This window comes from Anopheles stephensi, unplaced genomic scaffold (genome assembly GCF_013141755.1).
Source record: "Anopheles stephensi strain Indian unplaced genomic scaffold, UCI_ANSTEP_V1.0 ucontig122, whole genome shotgun sequence".
Classification (NCBI taxonomy): domain Eukaryota; kingdom Metazoa; phylum Arthropoda; class Insecta; order Diptera; family Culicidae; genus Anopheles; species Anopheles stephensi.
Genome location: NW_023405039.1, coordinates 1 through 22119, shown reverse-complemented (window position 1 = coordinate 22119; position 22119 = coordinate 1). Strand labels below are relative to the sequence as shown.

Genomic DNA, 22119 nt, shown 5'->3' with positions numbered 1-22119 from the left:
AAAAGGAGACAGGCAAGTCCATCTCCCTGGCGCAGGCCTTTGGTGCCAGCAAAGCGCCCTGAGAGTTTTCCATCCACCTTCACCTGGCATGTGATGTTGGCCATTCTTACAAGCCTGGTAAGCTTGGCCGGGATTCCAAAAGAGCTCATTGCGTCGTACAGTTTCACCCTTGCTATGCTGTCATATGCGGCTTTAAAAGCAATGAAGAGATGGGTACGAATGGAGCTGCTGCTCCGCCATCTTCTCCAACCTTTGCCGCATCGTGAAGATTCGTAGCGCTGAAAGGACGTGTACAATATCAACGGCTACTATGAGAATATCATTTGAGGACATCACAGTTAAAGGTATTTGATTTTCTTGTCATTTGAAGCCGTTTCCATATCAACTAGCTTTGTTTGCCATTTCATCTAACAAGCCTGATATAAAAATGGATACTTGTCAACTGAAAAACCCTGTAATTAAAAAAAAAGTAAAAAAAACTTATCAATGTTTTGAATAAATAAATAAAATAAAATTGAGCTAGAAAGCACTTAAAAATCGAAATTAATTACCGAAACGATAACATTTTTTTTTTGTTCCACGCCCTAAATATGTTAAATAAATTACAGAAAAGTTTTAAATTAAAAGAAATAACCAGCAAAATCAGAAAATACCTCATTTTACATACAAAAGAAATGAAAAAACTGATACAAAAAAAAATCATCATCTTTCTCCATTTTCTTTGTCGATAATGGACTCAATTATGAACCCTCTCGCTCCGATGCTAGCGAAATGTTAAAAACCTCATTCCTAATTCCTACAACAAATATTTCCAACCTGAATTATTCATCATTAATTGTAGCTCAATTTACGATATCCTTGCTGAATGCGGGAATAGGTAGGGACGAAACGAACGATGCATCGTATTAATATCATACGCCTTTTTTTTTTGTCTCTCCAAAATCTCAACCCAAACCCCCTACTTTGCGATCGCAGCATTAACGTATTAATTCTTTCGATTCAAGCGCACGATATCATCTTACACCACGGGGGGTAACCCTTTGCGCCGGTAATTGTTCCCCCGGGGGGAGCCGAACTTACCAAGATGCCGACGCTTAATGAGGAATTAATAATGATATCTCTATTGCGACTCAATCCATGGTTCCGAACCGATGATTGGATTTTCCCTAGTCCCACACTTGGACACACAGTATCGACGGCACAGTCTCATCCTCGCCATGTCGGAAGATTTTCAATATGATAAAAAGCTGCCAACGACGACGACGAGGACCGGCCACATTCAGCTTCATCAACGCAAACCGATGCACGGGTCCGTGTCCACGTCTACACAATGTTTGCGCCCTTTGAAGTAGCAGTAGCCGGGTGCCACTCTTCAAAGGGATGATCCAAAATAATAATAACGGCTTTACATTATCCGCCGATGTCACCAGGGACGGGAGTTGGTAAGAATCTGCACCGTGCGCACCGTACGATAAATAGCCCTCGGCCGGTCTGCGCCGTGGCTCGACCGTACATTATCGGGCCCATGATGAACGATGTGTCAGGTCCACAGCCACCCTGGAACCTGGTGACTGCTTTTAATCGACGGCGCATCCGACGGCAGCTAGCGCTTTGATTGCGTCCCCAGAGTGTCGCCGGGGCGATGATGACTTCCGCGTCCGTCCCTATGTCGGGCACACCTTCGCATCAACCACACACCCCCGACCGACTGTATTGCTAAAAGCAAACCCGCTCCCTGCCAGGTTCCCGCCGGTGGTGATCCCCCCCTCAGCTGCTCAGCAAGGACTCCAGGACCCGGTTGGGAGAAAATTGCTCACTACACTTCAAAGTGGCAAATCCCCTTTTCAATTTTCTAGGCGGAAGATGAAGGATAAAATTTTAATGCCCAAGCATAACTCAATTTTCGTTCCCCGGCCGACCCCCGGGCCACGGGTTTCGCAAGAGCACCATCGGGCACCATCGATTCTGGATCTTTTATCTGCCCGGTCATACACAGGCGGATCGTTCGTTCGTGGAAAATGGATTCACAATCGAATCATACGAACGAACATTATCTACTGCTGCTCCCGATCTCATGCAGGCCACTTTTTTTTGCTGTTGGATTAAGCTTTGCGTCGAGGACATCACGGTGGTGGCTTTTAAACCACCCAAAGCTGACCATTAGAAGGCACTGACGATTGGGCAATGATTTACCTGGGGGGGGGGAAAAATGAGGAACAGTTTTTTAGTGGAAGCAGCACTTGAACGAGCCGGTTTTTCTTTCTTTTTTTTTTCAATCAATTTTCCTCAATCGATTGCTTTTGCTGGTAAAATGGCGCTTTTTTGAAAAATGAATCACTGCACATATCTAAATCTAACTTGCGTTTCAAATAAATAACTTAAGTCTATTAACAGGATATATCCTTATTTTTTAATAATTTTTAATTAAAAATAACAATTAATGCGACGAAAAACTATTTTTAAATTTTTTTGTCCTCCTATACCGCTAGTGGTCTAGCGCCATCGTCCGCCAATCCCGGCTATTCTGGGATGAGCCATGTTTTGAGCCTACCAGGTCTCCTTTGTCCAACTGCTGGGCGTCCTAAACAGTATTTACGGGCTCTGGTTGTCCGGTGTTATTCTCATGACATGACCAGCTCAACAATGCCTCTGACCATCTTTCTCTCGAATGCGACTAAGAGGCGAATCTGAGAACTTGAACTATAAATGTCAGCGGGATCCATCACGACAGGTATTCTGAGAGATATATCCTCAGGATGAAGTATGACCGGGTAGGCGGTCAGAACCCTTGCGCGTATCTCATCATCCACGGGTTGTTGTCGGTGACAAGGACTTTTGAGCCAAGATGGATGAGGTGTTGTGTGACATCAAAGTGGCGGCCACCTATCTGTTCATCACCCCTGTGCAAATCAGTGTTTAGTTTTCAGCCCGTTAACCTCTAACCCGAGGTAAGCTTCTGCCACATAGGAGGGCCTCAAACCAATGATGTCTCTGTCATCGGTGTATGCCAGAATCTAGAACGACTTTCAGGAGACGGTCCCCAAAGTGCCCACAATCCGAGTCAAGGATGGCTCTCACTCATGCGACAGGTTGAAAGGTTATCCCATCTCCCTGCCCAGTGTTACGACTTTCGGACCTCTCATTTTATGCCAATTAACAGGACTCTGGTTTACAGGTAGTTATTTGCCCTCAAACATTTTTCCTGTCATTCCTTCAAACCTGGTAAGCTTGGCCGGGATTCCAAAAGAGCTCATTGCGTCGTACTGGTTCTCCCTGGCTATTTTGCCTTACTTGGCTATAAAAACGATGCAGTAATGGTAGGAGCTAGCTGTTGCTCCGTCATCTTCTCCAAGATTTGCCGCATCGTGAAGTCATTCTGGTCTCTGACAATTTCCAAATCTCTCCTCGACGAAGGGGTAAGTCGATCATGTAGTATCAGGAAGAAAGTCTTATTCTGCAATAACCCTGCAGTTAATGCACACTAGTCGTATTTTATTCATGAGCTGACGGATAGCCTTTCGCGATTCCTCAATGCTAGGTGACAGTAGCATGATATCAATCTGCTAGTGGAGCCTCTTGCTGTTCGTTGAACTGAGCGTATAGCAATTCATCCAAAATATGGACCTATGGCCAAAACACCTCTCACTGTTAACTGACCAAATCGCCTCTTCTTATTCCAACAGCAGGTCACCTTAGGTCTGAAGTTATTTCGGTGACCTGTTATCGCCGGGTAAAAGTTGCTTCCTGGTCCGTAACGTACCCTAATTTCTTGGAGTTCTCGTACCTGCTATTCAGTTTGGAACGTTTATTATCATATTTAAACGAAATTCATTCTATTTTCTCTCAATTTCAACCCGATTCAGGCAGATAATGGCGAACAAAAAAATATCCCTAAATTTGAAATATGACCCAAAAGCGACATCTGTTGGATCGTAGCACAAGTAAAGCTAGCAACTTCAAAACAGGGAAAGGATTTGTTTCATGCAGACTATTGTATTTATGTTTTACAGAAATTAAGCAATGGGAGAATTCAATCTTTTGTAAGTTTTTTAACTAACCAATTACAAGATTCCAATGAAGTAAATTCCTTTCATAAATCGTATTTCTCTAACTCGGTAGCCGATCTGCAAGCTAATTCTTCTTCCTTCAAGTTCTAATGTCGCTATTTGGAGCGCAGAAAGTAGTTTTCTAACATTGAAATTCTTATGTGCTATGTTCGGCGACGGATTTGCGTCTCATACGTGATTCATTTGTGTTACCTTAAAGTCGGTACATATAGTGAATTGAACATCGTACATTGTACTTATAATATATCATCACATTCCGTTCGCTTATAAATCAGGAATTGCAAATATTTTTAACTTCTTCACTGCTCGTTCCGCTGGCCGGGCACTTAGATGTTTACCGAATATGGTCACCATCCGATCTCCGCAGATCACTTCAAACTGGGAATCCCTTTTCGGTATCGCTGAAAGTAGCACAAACGCACCGCATGATTAATCATTTTATCGAGCACCTTTCGGTACGCAATTACACTCACTGCGCAATTTATCGTCCTTCGACACCATCTTGAAGGTGCCTTTCGTATCCAGCACAACGATTCCTTTCATTCCTACCACGCTGGACTGCTTCGACCGGACGATCTGTATCTTCGCACCGTGATAGTCTGCCTTCAGCAGGCTAGCTCTAGGAGGGTTGAAAAAGAAAAGCGATTGACATTGTCAGGACTCACTCTCGGCGTAAAACACTTTGTATGTGCGTACGTACATAACCTTATCGTACTCGGGATCGGTAACGTCTGGCTGCATTTCAGGGAAAATAGTTTGATAATATCCACGCCACACCCGATGCAGCTTTAAGGCATCTGCGTACTTGACCGTGTCTGGTGGTAAGGTGTACAGGCCTAGCTCTTTGATTTCTTTGCGCGAAAGTTTCTTTTTATTGGTCGGTTTTTTTGGCTGCTTTTGGTTCTTGGCACGAAAGTATTTCAGCCTCACAATATGGTTTTCTGTCGACTTCCCTTGATACTCTGGCCGTATCAAACTGTGCATAAATGATTTAGCTGCAAAAATAACACGCAAATTGAAGATGTAGGGAGATAATTGGACGCAAAAATAAACCGAAATTTACCTTCCATTCCGAGCGAGTACGGCACATGCGGTTCTGTGAAGTTTGTTTGGATGTTTTGTTTACAAAATTTGACATTTCCCAAGGATGGTGCCGTGCCGCTGTAAGCAAACCATAGGCCGGTGCGTGCAACCGATTGCACTCACACCATCATACGAAAGGTGGTTCATTCGGTATACCGTCGATTTTAAAGAAGCCGTTGGCAAACAAAATTTCAATTCGTTTTATGAACACAAACATTTTACGATATTAATATATTTCACGCATTTGATGCTTTTCAGCCCGCTTTATATTTACATACCTATTTACAGTGATTTGTATTAGAACCCATTTGCATCCGAGACTTCCATAACGCTGAGAAGACTCGTCGCAATCTCTCCCAAATGTTTGTCCGTAGAGTCCCGCATCGTTTTTATCATTGCCCACGGAATCTGCAAGAAAAGGGCAAGATTTCGTACGTTTCCATTGCGTCAGATATTCGCACACCTCACCTTTTCGGGCAATGCCGATGGAATCCCCGCCTGAAGCGATGAGCTCAGCAAACGATAGATAATTGCCACCGCAACGGCTACCACATCGGTAGGATCGTTCAAACTCAAGCAACGCAGCACACAACTAACAAGCCTTTCCTCGCTCAGCATGAAGTATGCAACCGGATCTTCCAGCGACATATTGTACGCGAACGTCAGCACCATTCGCTTCAGCAAGCGAAAGTGTGCAAAGCTCCACCGTTCCTGGCTCAGCACCATCTTCTTCATGAGCTGCACCATTTCCTCTTGCTGGGCCAGAAATGCGCGGCCTTCGGCAAATGCTGCCAAATTCGTGATGGCTCCCAGAACCGATATCACAAATACGTGTTCCATGGACTGCAACGGAGGTGGGTTGCTATCGTACGCCATTAGGAACGAATCAATGATGCCTTTCGTCAGTGCACAATACTTTTGCATCGTTTCTTGGGCTTGTATTAACATCTTTACGTTCGATTGACTTTTGAACGATTTCCACACGATTTCCCCCATCACGGAACCGATCTTGATCATCACTTGATACTGTCCTTCGTACAATCTGTGGAAAAGGGAACAGATTTACTATTACTGCTGGGGGATGAAGTAGAAATGGGCGAACCCCGCTTCGGAATACTCAACCGTTTGTAGTTGTTCATTTGGTTGATTTTTTCCTCCAGCTGACGCTCCAACAGGGCAACCCTTCCTTCCGCTTTTAACGCTCGTTCCTTCCATGCGACAGACTTTTCATCCGCTTCCTTTAGCTCTACGGTGAAACAGCGGAAAAGTTAATCCAATCTGATGATGGTTGGTGTCTCACACCAGAACCCATCCGGCGTACTTACTCGTTTCAAGCAAAGGTACACACTTCTTCGTCACGTAATGCAGCATCTTCCGGTGGCGTTGAACAGCGATTTCGATTTGCTTGCACTCTTTTTCCGCCTCGCCCATCATGGTTTGCTGCTAAATTTGAAGAAAATTGTGCAAAAACAAGGATTCAATTGATTCGGCAACCAAACGTTCAGTTCAATCCTCAGCAGTGTGTATGTGTGTGCGTTTTTGCGACACGTCGAACCGGTTCATAGCCGCATTGAAACGGTTCTTGACTTTGATTTAGCTTTATTGACCCAAAATACGTGTTACTTTGCTAGTGACTGATTTTTTCTGTGTGGTTTTATACTAAAATGACTCTTAAAAAATATTTTTTTAGTTAAATACATTTAGATTCCGTTTTATTTTCCCGCTTTTCCCTTGTGCCGGTTCAGTGTGAAGCATTCAACCGCTCCATATATACACAGCGTGACAGCCAGCTGTCACAACAAACATGGCCATTCAGCGAAACGCACAGCAGGACGGATAAATATTGTAAACCACTTGCTTTTAAACTGTGTTACGTGTTTCTAGCCGGCAGTAGGGAAGATTTTAGTGCTCATTCCATCGAGAAGTATTGCAGCAAGAACGCCTAGTAAGCTCAGGCTTCGAAAACCGACCGTATCGCTTCGAGAAACTAGCCGCATCTTACCGACATCATCGTTCACTGGAGTGAGCGGTGCCAACACGGTCGTCAGACAGACACTCGGAGCAGAAGCAAAAAAGCATAAAGCTTTTCATTTTATGTACGTAAAATCGCGACCCACCCTTAGTCGGTTGGTGAAGCGGTTCGTGTCCATTTGTACGAAACTTTCTCCAATTCGTTCGCTCCGTCGGATGCCTGCTGCTGGCCAGGCAAGGCAATAGATAGGCAGAGCCGTTTGTTTACGTACGTGCCCGCTAATGTGTCTGACGGCGGGTGGCGGTAGCGGTCGGTACCCCCTTGTCTGGTAGTAAAGTAGAGAGGCAATCAGCGAAGAATGCAGTCGCCGCCGTCCCTGGAGGTTAGCTGCACTCGTAGTAAACGATAATCAAGTGATCCGCGTACATTTACCATTCGCAATGTGCAACGCTTGAAGATAGAGAGGCGCGTTCGCGGATGGAGCATATATAAAGTATTGCCAGTAACGGATAGTGTGTAATAGCAGGATTGCAACAAAAAATACCGTTCCGTATTGAAGCACGCAAGCAGCAAACAATAGTATTTAAATCTGTCCGTTCGTCCACATCATGCTAGTGAGCAATTGATTGCAACAAAATCAGCGTGAAAACTCATCCTCATCGTGTACCGGATTGTGGCTCATATTAATGCACTATCATGGATAGCAGTGAAGCGACAGGCAGCACCAAAGTAGTACGCAAAGGTAAGTGAAAGTTTGCATTTTTGTGATATTTATTGTCCTACCTCTTTTCAAGAAACCTTTGCTCATATTTGCGGAATGTGCTGAAATTGGGGTCAGCGGCGTGTGTTAATTGCACGCTTCCCTGAGCGGACGGTCCATTGGACGGTGGTGAAGAGAAACGATACAAAAGACGAGAATAATTGATGATCCGATGTGATGCTGGTACAAATTTGGCACGTGGCAGAGCTGGGGGAAAAAAGGTTCAATCCGTCCACAACCTTGACTAAAACAAATGCTTATCACCTACAGAATCCATTCGTGTGGATACTCCTCGTTCGTTGTAGTGTGCTGCGTACTACACAGATTACGAGCACGAATGTACTGGAATGATGCGAAATGTGGTGCTCGCTTAGTGCGCAATCCAGTTTCCAGCTCACTGATAAGCAGAAATCATAAATTACATCCACTTATGAAGTAAGTGTCTCCCCTGTACGGCCCACACCAACACCGGGCGAGTGTGCGTTTCCCGCGCAGATTTCTGGCCGAGGTTGTTATCGCCCCAGGGCGGTTATCTTGCCCACCAGCCGACACTCAAATCGGAACAGTGAGTTTTGCAAACTCTACGGGAAGGTTATTGAATGGAAATGCAAGACCACCCGCGGGAAAAGCCCTTGAGAAAATCGTTGTTCATTTGAAGTGTAGATGATTGCTGTAGAGTTCGGTTCAAGTGGTCCGAACGATGGATAGCATTAGAAATAATTATCATTCCTTTCGCTTTTGTTGCAGATTTTTTTTTGCTACACATTTTCTTATCGGTTGTCAAGTTTATTAATTTGTGCCGTTCTAATGAGTGTAGATTGTGTTCTCCATTTCGTGGGAGGAAATAAAAGGTGTGCAACAAAAGCTCCTTTTTGATAACGGCACCAAGATTGGCATAAAACGGTGTATAATTTATTGTGAGATTTATTGGCCTGTATCAGGCGAATTGTGCGTGCATGATCGATGCGTTGTAACGATCTCTCCTTTGTATTGAAACAAACAAGAACATTTGTCAACTGTACGTATTTTGCAAGTTCACAGTTGTCAAAACAAACTTGAGGCTAAAAAATCATTAAACCAATCCCATAACCATTAATTAATTTTACCTTAAAAGAGCAAAAAGATTCTACTTTTCCGACACATCCCATTCCATCCAGTCGCGAGATCGTGTCTGTGTTTGACCGTCCAGTTGTTTGCCAATTATCGATTTGCATGTTGGTGCTCTGTTAATCATACGAGTACATCTGACCTTGGTCCATTCACGTAGGTTTTTACTGGATTTTTTACAGGTGTTGATGAGTCATTTTTTAGTGTCTGGACAGGTACGGTGGTCGTTTTACGTTCAGTGCACGATCTAACCTTATCAGCTAGCGTTTCCTTCCGGTGTATTAATCCTTTCCTTCCGATGTATTAATTAAGACACGAAAACAAGTGACCATCGCATAAATGGCGTCTATATAATATTAATGTTCTTCTCCAATAGTTTAAATGTTAAGGGTTAGTTAAAGATGGTGTAACACTATTTCTGATAGGAAAGGTATCGAATCTTCATGAAGCTACAAAACCAGATTTGGGTTCAATCCAGTTTTATTCCAATAGTACAGCCTGGTCGTATTAATCAAGCCATGAAAACCAAAAATGGTAGCACCATTCAAGGTTGTAGAGCAAAAGAAATCCATATGTAGAGTAGAATGCAAGTTAATTTTTATGCAAATCATGAAGTACATCTAGGGCAACAGTAAATTAGGAATTATTATCCGTAGCAGAAGAGCTTTAAGCTACTCCACTATGGAGAACACTCTGTTCTGTCAATCATTCATTCCATCATTTCTGATGTAGACTCCATTATTTTATCTCAGATCTGTACATCTTTTCTATTATTTGTTGCTATTTTCTGCTGTAATTCTGATTACCGTAGCGCCTTGCAAGTCTCTGGTATAGTCGATCTACGAGATTGGTACCAAAACTATTTAAAGAAGTCCCAAATTTATTGAAACTGTTGTGTTTGGAGATCTTACAGTTTTTTTTTTCATCATAATACCACCGGTAGCTCGTTCTGAAATGTTATAAGAGTGTTTAAGTATTTAATCTCTAAGTTTCAAGGTAAAATTTCAAGTTATAAAAGTCGAGAAATTTATTTTTGGTAGCATGGACTATATATAATTTCCTTTCAGCTGTACCATCTAGTTGTCCAACTATTTATAGTATACAATAAATTTTTTATAAGCATGCATCAATACCATATCCATAACAAATATTCACATTTTGAGCTGCGTGAATAATGGAACTCTGCTCATCTGAACATCTGATCTCTGACCCTGCCTAAATAACACCCCTTAAGCAAATATGGCGCCCTTCCTCTCGAGAAATGTCGTTACAGACAGTAGATCACCTTTGAAACTTCAATGAGCCTCTCCAACAGTAATGAGAGGTGTTTGTGAAGTTAATATGTCTGACTATCATAACAGAGGCGCCGAGATGTTTCCTCAGAGATATGAAACGTATATACCTTGCATTTGGCGGACCGAGGCGACTGCGCTTCAAACGAAAGGACCGAGGATCAAATCCCATCTGGGCCGTTCTCTTCCATAGTGAGGAGTTGATTATCCAACTATGCGGTATCAATGAGTCTAGTCAGCCAAAAATGGTAGACATGCCCTAAGAGGTTGTTAGGCCAAGAAAGAAGAAGAAGAATATGAGACATTGCATTTCTGAAGTGTTGGAAATGTTATGCAAAAGCTCATAACGATTTTAAACGTTCGGCAGTACCTAGAGGATGTTCCCACCTGAAAGGTCCTGTCTGATTCAGTTTTCCTCCAAAAGTTTCCCCCGTAGTGAGGACTGACACTATCTATCTACGTGGTATCAATAAGTCTAGTAAGCCTGAAATGAACGGTATAGCCTAAGAGGTTGTTATGCCAAGAAAAATAGTACTTTTGAAATTGTAGAGGATATTATTTTGGTAAGATGTGCGAAGATAGCACTCTTCATCTTGAATGCCACATAAATCATATCATTCTTTTTCATGGAGGCTCTTCCTACACACTACTGGATAAACTTGTGGAATTTGAGAATAATAGCCCGAAAAAGAATAAATATTCTGCTTACGAGCTCAATTTTTTCCTCCAAACAAATCACTTATAATGGAAACAATCATGTGTATAACATGTTGTACAGTCGTTCAAAATTTTCATAATACTTCGAATCTATGGTATCTACAAGTGTTCATGCAGGACCGTTTACTGAATGAACTGTGCGACGTTCGGATGAATGGTTGAGCGCCTTCACTGCGCTCTCTGTGCCTGCGCAACAGCGTGCGCGCGTACGTAATCTCCGTAGCGCATTTGCTTCGCGTTGTCCAAACCGTGCTCCATCGCATCGCTTTGGAGCGGCGTGCGCGCCCGCTCGGGAGAAAATCTGATAATCGGTGCGCAGCCAACAAACGCCGAAGCCGCGCACAAACTTGCTAAAGCGACACCGAGCGACGAGTGTGTCGGTTCAGTTTCTATTGACAACTGGATCTTCGCGGTCGTACCAACCTAGTGGTGCGCTGTCGTAGCGCGTGTGTGTCGCATAAAACCTACCCTCTATCGCGGATTTAGAGAAGATCGTATGATCGACGCAGTTTGAATTTGCATAGCAAGGTGCTGTAGCTCTGGAGGAGAGAGCGTGTGCGTGTGTGTGTTCCCGTGCGCTAGCAAACTAATTTTGTGAATGAAACACGTGCATTATTGGTGAAGTTTAACCGTCCCGAGACGTGTGTGCGTGTGAAGAAGGTGGAAAACCCGTGAAAAAAGGAGGGAATCAGTTTGGGTGATCTGGTCCTAGACGCCACCGTTGTTCGCCCCCCCGAGGTCATACCTCCCGGCAGTGTATTTGCAAACGCGGGAGTCGCGGTGTGGTTCGTGCTTTTCAGGATTTTTTCGCAGTTTCACCGTAGGTGTCAATCAAGCAGATCAATTGATGATGACCGTCGTGTCTTGTCGTCGAGTGTCTTTTGGGATGTGATAGCAACAGCAGCAGCAAACCAAGAACAGCATGAACAACTGCAAGAAATTGGTCTAAGTAGGGAGAATTGGTTAAAAATATGACGGGCGCAAGAGAGCTTCTAACTTGCGTTGCTATGCAACCAATCAGCAAGGGGAGAGGTACACCCGGGCGATGGGTTGCCACCCCATATTTCTGCCAACGGTGTGTGTTTTCCATTGATGTTTAAATAATTATCAAGCCGTGTCGGTGGTTGTGCGTTAACACTGGCCACGCTTTTCGACCATGTGTTGTGCACATACATACATAGCAAGCAAGATCACGGCAAAAGGTGCTCGAAAGGTGGCAGAGGTGTGGAGGTGAAATCTGCACAACTGTGGCCACACGCAATGTTGCGATTCTCCTGATACCGCCGTCCATCACACACAATCTCGGGAGGAGCATTGTGTAACCGAATTTGACGGTACTGTTTCTGCGAGCACCCACCTCCACGGCTAACCGCCACCGGTTTCGGTGCGTCTTAGCGCCGCCGTTCAGTCGGTCGTCGTTGGTACCATTAGTAATCGCTTGCAGAATGTTGGCTGTGTGTGTGTGTTTTGGAGAGAGGGTCTAGTAGGTGGTCATGACTTCAATTTTGCTTCCTTGTTGTTATGTGTACCATGCGTTTGCCCGGGGGAAGGGAGAAAGGTACGGGTGGCCAGAGGGTCTGATGCCACACCACCTTTACAGATATCGCAGGTGGTACTGATGGTACACATGTACCATTTTCTCTTACGAATGTCTCTGCCATTCTCCGTCACGGAAGATTTCTCTTCAATCCTAGCCCTAGAGTAGTGTTTTGGTTTTTTTGTTGATAAGTTGAACATCTCACGATCAACCATTTTGTTTGGTTGCCGACACGTAATGGCGGTGTTGCACTTTCGCTCTTCAAAGGCCACAACATACGCGTGCGGGCGTGCGTGTGTGTGAGTGTGTGGCCACGAACTGGAGCGTTAAATGGACGCGAATGTTCCAAAAGCCTTGTGCCGGACAGTGCCAGTTGTGTGCTGTAATACGGCCCGGTGCCATCTTGATCAACCAGCCCTCTTCTAACCCACAAGTTTGCATGCGATAAGCGAGACACGATCGCCAAATTGCCGGCACCACATTCCAGGCGCGAGACACACCTTCTCGTGACGTTATGGAACCGCCCGGAGCCCGGAGAGTAGGGAGTTTTGTAGGTCAGCGCGCAAAAATCGTCATCGGGGACCGCCGATCGTGGTCGCGTTCGAAACGAAACCGGTCGGTGAAACAAAGTTGCGACCATCGGCATCGCAACGGAACCGGAAGCGTTGTTGCAGTTTGCTGGTGGCCACTTTGTGGATAGACCGCGGTGTGACGGCTTGCCATGACACGCGTACGTACACGCACCAGTTGGCCCTCAATGTCGCGTGTCACGAGATTGGTGCAAAGTTCAGTTCATTACTCTAGTTTCTGTTTTTGCTCTCCCCGCGAGTTGGCTTGCCTTGGCCCGCCTGGACGTGGAGCAAGAGGGCAAACATGACAAGCGATCGATGTGAGTTTTTTTTTTTTTTGTAAAATGGCGTGATCTTCAACATCTTATCGATGGTGTGCGAAGAACAGGATGTGTATGCTTTGTGTGGTGATCACGTGTCCGTACGGTCTTCCGTACGGTGATCGCCATCATCGCGCTATTTCCGTCATATTGGATATTCTGTTGGAAGGTGTTGCGCGAGGGAGAGGGTTTTGTTTTGATTTTTTTGTGTGTGCTGATTTTATGTTATTGATAAAACGATCGTAAAGAAAACCGGATTTCAGAAGTTGAATGCTTTGTTGATATTGAATTACGAATGCTTGGACGGTATGGACGTTCTGCGTAAACTTCTTGAGGATGCTTGCTATAGTCTTCAGTGTTGGTCAATAACATCAGCTATCATCTTGCAGCTTTTGTGTTGCTTCTAAACACAAGTGTTTGCAAAACCATATGCTTAGGAAGGCTAGTCTCCGGTAGCATAAAACAATCCTCAGGAAACACTTCAATCCTTTGTTGTCCACTTTCAAAACCAGGATCAAGATACGAGCGTGTGTGTGTGTGTGTCGGAGATTTGCAACTTCTTGACCTTGTTTATGGTCCATAATGCTGTACTGAGGACCCAACCGTGGTTACTCCTCCTGGTCTTGTTTACCTCAAGGAAGTGGACCTGCTGTACCTTGGTCACAACCAAAGCATCCCCCTTGGCAAACACTTCGCTACCCTAGATAAGATTAAAGCGATACGCAATACGCTAGTATGTTCGTGTGTGAGTGTCCTCACAAACATCAATTACGGAGCAGCTTTGTTTCCTTCTTTTTTTTCCCCCAAAGATTTATCGACCAACGGTCAAGTGGAACCGGTGTGTAGATACTACGCCTTCGGGGTGTGTTGTATGCTTTACCCTCCTCCCACGAAACCCCTTTTCTTTATGCGCTGTTTTTCCAATAAAACACCCATCATCAGCATCATCGGTGATGTTGTTGTGCATCGCATGAAAGATCGCACTGACCAGTCAAAACATTACTGTCGGCCAAGAAGTGGAGATTACTTTTTTGGCAAAGTCTAGAAACGAACAACGACAACCAACACATGAGCAATGTTTCGCGCGATAGACGCTTCTAGTTGTTGGTAGCCGAGCCGAGATGGAGTGGAGCTTCGTGCCTTTTTTTCTGTCTGTCCATATCGCACAACCGGCACAACATTTGCCAATTCATGCCGATTCCGACACAATCCCAGACAAACGGTTGAAAAAAAAGGTGCTTCTACTTCTTGCGAAGGTTATCATCATCAAGCCCAGCACCAGAGGCAACTATACAGCAACGAGTACATGCACAGCCAGCACCAGCAACGTGTGTGTGTGTGTGCAAGTCGCGCCATCTTCTCTTTCATCTGGTCGTTGGTGGGCTTGATATTGATGCGTTTCGACGGAGACCAGTTAGTGAGCGTCTCTACTCAGATTTTACAGCCTGCACTGGGTTTTGCAGCCATTGCTGCCTCCGGGGCCCTTATTGCACGATTGGTGGATTATAATTCCACGGTGGCTTACGTAGCCACTGATTGTTTTAAGTTCGGAGGCCAGCGTGAACTGGAAAGTTCCGCGTGATGGTCATGATGATGGTCGGAGTGGAGAAAGTTTGATTCTATAATTACAGTCCGGTTCGTGGAGAGATGATGCAGATTTTGTGGCATTAGAGCCAAGCTCAGCACAGCGAAAAGTTCGAATGTAACGCTTAGTAACGCTTCGATCAAACCGCTCAATGGGCTTCAAGAAAAAGAAAGGAGAATTTTGTTTTAAGTCATTTCAAGAGTTATATTATAATGTAGGAGAAAGTACTACTGTTCCAGTAGAGATCCAGAAATCCAGAGGAAAGAGACACATTCAATTATCAATTGTGTTCAGAGGCCTCAGGAATGTTGATTTCGTTTTGTTTCTTTTGAAGTTTCAACGACATTGGTTGGGGGTTTGTCTATGTTCTGTTAGTTAAACTCATTGAAAATCTACCGATAGTTGATTAAGTGCCAGACACACTGAAACATTCGCATGCGTATGCGACCTCATTTAATCCGTGCGTCGTTGAGGGCAGAAAGCTCAGAATATTGACGATGGGCAGCTTGCGTTAGCTGCCGTCGCCTATCGGGAACTCATCAGTTACTTAAGCTCCAACCTGAACGAAACGAAGTCAAACTCACCTCGAAACTGAACTCGAAACTAATTTCCATTTGCCCGGCCAGCGGTGTGCCACCTTGGTTTGACCTCGCGCACTACAAAAATGATCCCTTTATCGTCCACGGCTTGCCCATTGGAAACAAGGAACAGACAACCATACCACGCTAGTCAAGATTTATATTACTTTAGATTTGCAAAAGTTCGTGTGAGATTGTTCACTTTGTGCTTCCTGTTGTGAATGGTGTTTCCTGTTCTCGAGCACACACACACACACACACTCGATCGGCCAACCAACCAATCGCATATATATCTTGTTTTGTAGTTAATTACCTGCACAGCTTTCATTAACTCTGCTTGTCTGCATGTTAGCTGGGTAGACAAAAAAAAAAACGCCCGACCACAACAGACACTTGCGATGGTAGGGGAGCGCATTTGCGTCATTTTTAGCCAGCAGCCATTTTTCCCGTGGCTCTCACACTACTTACGTGTGCCGTATTATCGCAGTATCCAGCGGCCATGATTAACCCTCAAACGCTTTTTGATGTTCGCACTACCCATCGGGGTAAACAAAACCGGTGACAATGAAACAAGAGGAAAAAAAACGCGACAACTTCCATCCAAAATTGGCAAAAGGGAGGAAAAAAAATCGAATACAAAGCTTCTCAACCGAGGCTCGTGTTCGAATGGCGTCATGTTCGCTCTGTGATTATGGGGAACTGAAAATCAACATTTTGCCCTAATGGAGAGGGTAGTAATAGTGCGTCATATGTTTATCAGGACTTAAGTTGGAAGGCGAAAGAATGTTTTGGTGTTGCGCATAATTAGTGTGGAAGGAGGATGTGAACCTCAAGATAAAGAGAGATAATCCAGCTACGATTGGTGATGATCAATCGGTTGGTTGCTGAGCCTTTTTTAAGTGGGCTTGTGTGTAAGGCGAGACAAGCATTTATATTGGAATTAACGATTATCAAATTTATCATCGAATGTTATGCATAAGAAAGGCATTATTCATTACTTGTTTACCAAATGGAATGATAAACACGATGCTGAATTTGTTCACATACTGCAGGGTTTTCCATGATATTTTGACTAATCATACAATTTGCACAGACCGTATAGGGAGGTGCAAATTCAGAGTTTAAAAGAATTGCCAAACAACTAATTGATGTCACACTCTGAATAATTCAATCAATTTTTAATTCATCGACATTTTGGATGGCTATAGTTCTTTGAAACTTCGTTATTTTTAGTATAAATCCACTCAGACGATGATCGAACAATTAAACCTGAATTTTAATATTACAATTAAGGAAATGAAAAGTCATTACAGCAAATCAATTGTTAAATTACAGGGTATTTTTTCTTGCAAAAGAGGCGTGTGAAGTCCCAAGCCTCAAAGCCTGTGTAAATAAATAAAATATTAATAATAAACCTCGCTTGTGTAATGTGTGGTTTTAAATCTCTTTTTTAAATACACGGCAAAAATGTTCAACTTTTTGAGTCATTACACTCCTTTGCTCCTCATTACACAAACTTAGTGAAAGATAAATTTCTCATTTTTGTTTCTGCTTGAAAATTATTACACATTTTTTAACATAAAAACGGAGGAAAATTCATTTATTTCACTCTTCTGTTTGTGTTGGATTCGTGTCAAATTTGCTGTTGGATTCACAACTTAGTGAATGTTAGTTATATCACCTGATCGCCAATAATAGCCTTGATCCAAAAATAATAACCTTGGGTCTGACCTAAATTTTGCAATCTCGATTTGACGGAAAATCCCAACCAAAGCTGTCCTAGTGTAGTGTCATCAAAAGAAACTTTATTTGGAAAACAAAACAAATACTTTTGAATTTTAGAATTGGGCAACCCCTGTAATTTTTTTACAATTCTAAAAATGAAGAATAAAATGTGCATTCTTGACCATTTTTATTTACAATTGGTCTTCTTTCCCCATCATTGTCGCCTACAAAAATATTCAACCGTAAATATTTATCTTTCTTGTAATGGCAATCAATACTAACTCCCAATTCGCGGGAATTTTTTTTTTGCCTACTCGTTGGTTGTTACTCCTTTCACACCTGTGCAAATGTGCTTGCCCAACCTTGACCAAATGGTTTCTTCTTTCCTCGTTCGTTGCTGCTCCCTTGCATGCTCCTAATTTTTTTTTTCGCACTACTCTCATCACCCGATTCACGTCGTCTCACCGTCAATGAAGAGTGCGATGAAGTTGATGAAACTTGTTAATTGCTAAATAATTCGTTTGCCGTTGACGTAACGTCACCTGTAACGATGAGTTTGTAACGCGAAGCAGATTGTACATTGACCCGCCGGTGGTAGTACATCTGGGGGTTTTTGTTGGGTAAAGAAGCTGTTGGGTGATGGATTTATCGTCCTACTGCACTCGTTAGTGCCTTATCGTAGATTCGCAAGTTGTAGGGAGATTTTTTTTTCTCTCGTAAAACCATCTTTGATAAGAGTGCAATCGGTGCTTTACAAATGTTGAACCCCATTGTGATAGCAGTTGATAAATAATTTTGCAATGCACCACCTAACGCGTGCCCCGTGTCCTGTCAAGGTCGACAAAGCGAACCGCGCGAAGCGTTACGCGTTACGATGCTAGTGCGTGGAATCATTTAACACGTACGATCAGAATGCGTACACGCACTAGGCCAGCGGCGTATAAGGGAACCCCTGCAAGCCTTACAGTGGTGCTGTTAATCGTTGCTTGCCACACCATATCGCGAACGTTGTAGAATCGCTTGCGGGGGGAGTTGAGCAATCGATGCGTAAGGGGGGCGCCATCTTTGTTCGTTCGCAATTTGCAATAACTGATACAACGCCGTAGATAACGCAACTGAAACGTGTGGAGTCTTCCTTTTTGAGGGATTTGCACAAAATGGACGATAAGAGAAAAAGTTCAAGTCTTCTGCTGTTGCTACTGCTACCGAAATCCCACCGACAACTGACGACAACTCGATTGGCATAATCGGTTCCCTCCCAAAAAAAACCCAGACTTTACCCTCTCCCATGAAGCTAACGCCTAAAGCCTTACAACCATCTACACTTCCACTTTAACAGGTGGCGCTGAACGCTTACATCGAAAGGGGTATCCGTTTGCGTCAAGAGCGGGCCCTAGAACAATGGACACGGACGGACGCACTGGACACGCTCGGTCCACAGCTCTCTAGTACCGTGACACGCTGGCTACTGTACGGTACCGTCGTGCCCTCCGTCCATTCGTCCAACTACCAGCACCGGCAATACTCATCCGCACATTCCACCATAACCGCACAGCCGGCACACGGTGCGCAGACTACTACCCAGACGCAAATGTCTTCGACGGAAAGTGGTGGCAGCGGTGGTGATGGTGGTGGTGGTGGTGGTGGTGGCAGCAGCAGCAGCACCAGTAGTCCCAAAGTGCCCTCGCCCACCCGTCGAACGCCCGGGCGGCGTGCGCGAGAACTGCATCGTACGTCGACGGCCACCTCGTCCTACTCCTCGGGCCGGTTCCATTACCTCCATACTGTCCAGCCTGTCCTCGGTGAACAGTGCGGGCGGTGGTGGCCACCAGCAACAACATTCCCAGCGCAAACAGCGTCGCTACAAGCGACGGATAGCCAAGACAGCAGCGGCGGCGGGTACAGCTGAAACCAAAGGTGGTGACGTCGGCAGGCGGCGTACGCGGAAAGCAATGGCCAACAAAACGAACCCGACACCCGGTGGACCGACGAGAGCCGGTCCGATTCTTCAGAACATTCCAATTGAGGGACCAGTGTGTAAGCATCGTTCATCTACCCTGTTGGTTGTTTTGATTAGTTTTGTTGGGTACCTCTTACGTTACTATTGTATTGTTTCGGTCATGTTTTGCGCTTATCATAGAACTCTTTTATATTCTATTATTACTATTATTACCTTCTTCGTCTAATTCTTTTACGTCAGTATTTTTTTGTATCAATACGCAAGACACATAGAATAGGCTCAGTAGACACAAAACAATAAGAAGACATTCTTCTTCACATGACATTCTTGATGGAAGCTGCAGCTTCTTGAAAGCTTCACGTTCTGAGTATGCCCCTGCTAACCTATACTCCGAACGAGATTAGAACAGAGGGAGGATTCCTTCCTGTTTTCGCACTTCAGCTTCGAATTTCTGGCCTTGTGTGACTTGATTTTACCCATAGCTGGAAAGTCAGTCCTGCGTACGGGGAGGCAGTCTGGATGGGATTTGATCGCCTCAGCCCCACAGGAGGACTATCTCCAGAATTTTTTTGGATATGAACTTAGTATCCTGGTCATGTTTGTGATCACCATGCTGATCACGACAACCTATATTGTCCAGGGTAGATCTTTTTCCCAATAAAGTCATCAGCTATTCCTTCTGGGTGAATCAGCTACTGATCATGTCCACACTATTGTCTACAATTTCTAGCTATTAACGTACCGTTTAAATGGTCCTTATAACTTCTCCATGATGTCACTATACACGTTGTCAAGAACTGTCAGCAGAAAAGTAACAATTTGAATGTCTTATCGACTATTCTTACAATTTTCCAATCTTCTCACTCTCTTCTGATTGCTCTGGGAAGCTGGAAGGAAACTTCTTTCTTTGTATGTCTAAGCCATCATCGATAGATGATCGATAGATGATCACCGCCTGGCATCTCGACGGTTCGTCTCGGCACTCACCTTTCATGTCTAAACAATCATAAATCAATCATCTTTCAAACGTGGTCAATATTATATGCCACACACTCCCGACTCCCTAAGGTATTCACGTGTTCGTCTAGCCATCTCTTCAGGTCGGGATACGGGATACGGTTAGAACCCTGACCACACACGACTCGTGCCCTATGTTTTCTTTCACTCTCGATCCTCAAATGTTGTGTGATCGACAAGAAAGGGGCACGTGCCACGCCCGGGCCGGCAAACCGGTTCCGTGTTTGGCATAGCACGCCCCCTATGTTTATGGCGTGTGGTCGCGGTTCTAAGGTTGTCCTTTAAAGTCATGCCGCGAATCGTGATCGTGTCTAAACCGCTTTCCAATCTACGTCTAATCAGGGGCGATAAGAGTCGAAACCCACCCCGATGCAACGGTCTGAGTCCTTGATAATGACTTTTGAGAACATTCTCCGGCGGGCGCAATGAAGCATGAGGTTTTGGATTTTGGACCTTTCTCTGTAGCCGTGAATTACGATCGAGGGTAGCGGCTGTCTGCTCCTCTCTTTGCCTCTCTTTGCTGATAAGGGTGACGTTTCCAGTTCCCATTTTCAAACCAGCACTGTCGATAACCTCAATCAAGGATTCGAATCGAATCCGATGGTGGATCATGTACCAGCACCGGCCCGAACACGTGATCGTCCGAGCTGAACGGAGGTCAGCGGTGGATGTTGATCAGCTGGTTTTTTAGTTGAACACGGGGCGAAAAGAAACTGACCTTAACCGAATGATGCAGCGCGCAGTGTGGAGGGAGAAGAAGAAGCAAAGGCCTGGCCGGCCTTTCGGTTGCATCGTTCGGAGGCCAGTGATAAGTGCTTCCGAGGAAATATGTGTTGCTGGTTTAGTTTTGAGTTTTTCGTTTCACCGTACGCTTATTTTTGGAACTTGGAATTTGAATTTTGAATTAATGTGTTTTCTTTTGCTTTTTCTCGTCCCCCCTTCTTTTTGCTACAGCGATGCCATGGTTCGGCATGGACATCGGCGGCACGCTGACGAAGCTGGTGTATTTCGAGCCGAAAGACATCACGCCGGGCGAACTGGACCAGGAGGCACGCATTCTGCGCAACATTCGGCGTTACCTGACGAAGAATTCCGCCTACGGTAAGACGGGCCACCGGGACAGCCACCTGCAGATGGACGATGTGGTGATCCGGGGTCGCCGTGGATCGCTCCACTTCATTCGCTTTCCGACGTCGGAGATGCTAAGCTTTCTGAAGCTTGCCAAATCGAAGGGCATGGCCCAGCTGGTAACGACCGTGTGTGCAACCGGCGGCGGTGCGTTCAAGTTCGAGGAAGACTTCCGGCTGAACGTCAACATGAAGCTGGCCAAGTTTGATGAGCTGGACGCGTTGATCAAGGGCATACTGTTTACCGAAACGCACAACAAATGTGAATGCTACTTTTGGGAGAATGCCAATGAAATTAGGTAGGTGCTTCAACCGGCTGCATCCTGGTACTTTTAGCCGGTACTAACCATGCGTATACTCCTTTTCCTTTTATTTCCGGCACGCGTACCTGCAGTAGTACGAAGAAAAAGTTCGACTTTAGCCAACCGTACCCGTTTATACTGGTGAACGTCGGCTCGGGCGTATCGGTGCTGGCGGTGCGCGGCCCGGACAACTACAAGCGCATCTCCGGTACGAGCCTGGGCGGCGGAACATTCCTGGGCCTGTGCTGTCTGCTCACCGGCTGTGAAACATTCGAGGAAGCAATACAGTTAGCTACGAAGGGTGATCATAAGAAAGTAGATAAGTTAGTTAAAGACATTTACGGCGGTGACTACGAGGCGGTTCGGGCTGCCCGGCAGTTGGTCGCGTCCAGGTACGTGCA

The 22119-nt window shown here is 44.8% G+C and overlaps 3 protein-coding genes across 3 annotated transcripts; 1 reads left to right on the top strand and 2 right to left on the bottom strand.

The window, feature by feature from the left end:
- Nucleotides 1-3471: 3471 nt before the first annotated feature.
- Nucleotides 3472-5238, bottom strand: LOC118515259 (ribonuclease P protein subunit p29-like). Its single transcript, XM_036061944.1, has 4 exons — nucleotides 5131-5238; nucleotides 4768-5062; nucleotides 4541-4686; nucleotides 3472-4468 (listed from the first exon to the last, which is right to left on the bottom strand). Exons 1-4 carry the CDS (start codon nucleotides 5135-5137, stop codon nucleotides 4332-4334), a joined length of 585 nt encoding a protein of 194 aa, XP_035917837.1. The 5' UTR covers nucleotides 5138-5238; the 3' UTR covers nucleotides 3472-4331.
- A 107-nt stretch (nucleotides 5239-5345) lies between these two features.
- Nucleotides 5346-6685, bottom strand: LOC118515258. Its single transcript, XM_036061943.1, has 4 exons — nucleotides 6476-6685; nucleotides 6273-6396; nucleotides 5619-6192; nucleotides 5346-5558 (listed from the first exon to the last, which is right to left on the bottom strand). Exons 1-4 carry the CDS (start codon nucleotides 6582-6584, stop codon nucleotides 5448-5450), a joined length of 918 nt encoding a protein of 305 aa, XP_035917836.1. The 5' UTR covers nucleotides 6585-6685; the 3' UTR covers nucleotides 5346-5447.
- Nucleotides 6686-6951: 266 nt separating this feature from the next.
- On the top strand, nucleotides 6952-22110 carry LOC118515256 (pantothenate kinase 3-like; the record flags this gene model as incomplete). The annotated part of the gene is made up of 4 exons (XM_036061940.1): nucleotides 6952-7864; nucleotides 18652-19349; nucleotides 21244-21715; nucleotides 21811-22110. Coding segments are annotated over exons 2-4 (1184 nt in total), but the record flags the coding sequence as incomplete, so codon positions are not given.
- Between the last annotated feature and the right edge of the window lie 9 nt (nucleotides 22111-22119).

Coding starts and splice junctions, on each gene's coding strand:
- LOC118515259 (XM_036061944.1), bottom strand. Junction 4,687..4,767: donor CCCGAGTACGATAAGGTTAT/GTACGTACGCAC, acceptor CAACCCTCCTAG/AGCTAGCCTGCTGAAGGCAG. Junction 4,469..4,540: donor GAAGGACGATAAATTGCGCA/GTGAGTGTAATT, acceptor TGCTACTTTCAG/CGATACCGAAAAGGGATTCC.
- LOC118515258 (XM_036061943.1), bottom strand. CDS start 6,584: ATGATGGGCGAGGCGGAAAAAGAGTGCAAGCAAATCGAAATCGCTGTT. Junction 6,397..6,475: donor TGTACCTTTGCTTGAAACGA/GTAAGTACGCCG, acceptor GTTTCACCGTAG/AGCTAAAGGAAGCGGATGAA. Junction 5,559..5,618: donor CATCGGCATTGCCCGAAAAG/GTGAGGTGTGCG, acceptor CTTTTCTTGCAG/ATTCCGTGGGCAATGATAAA.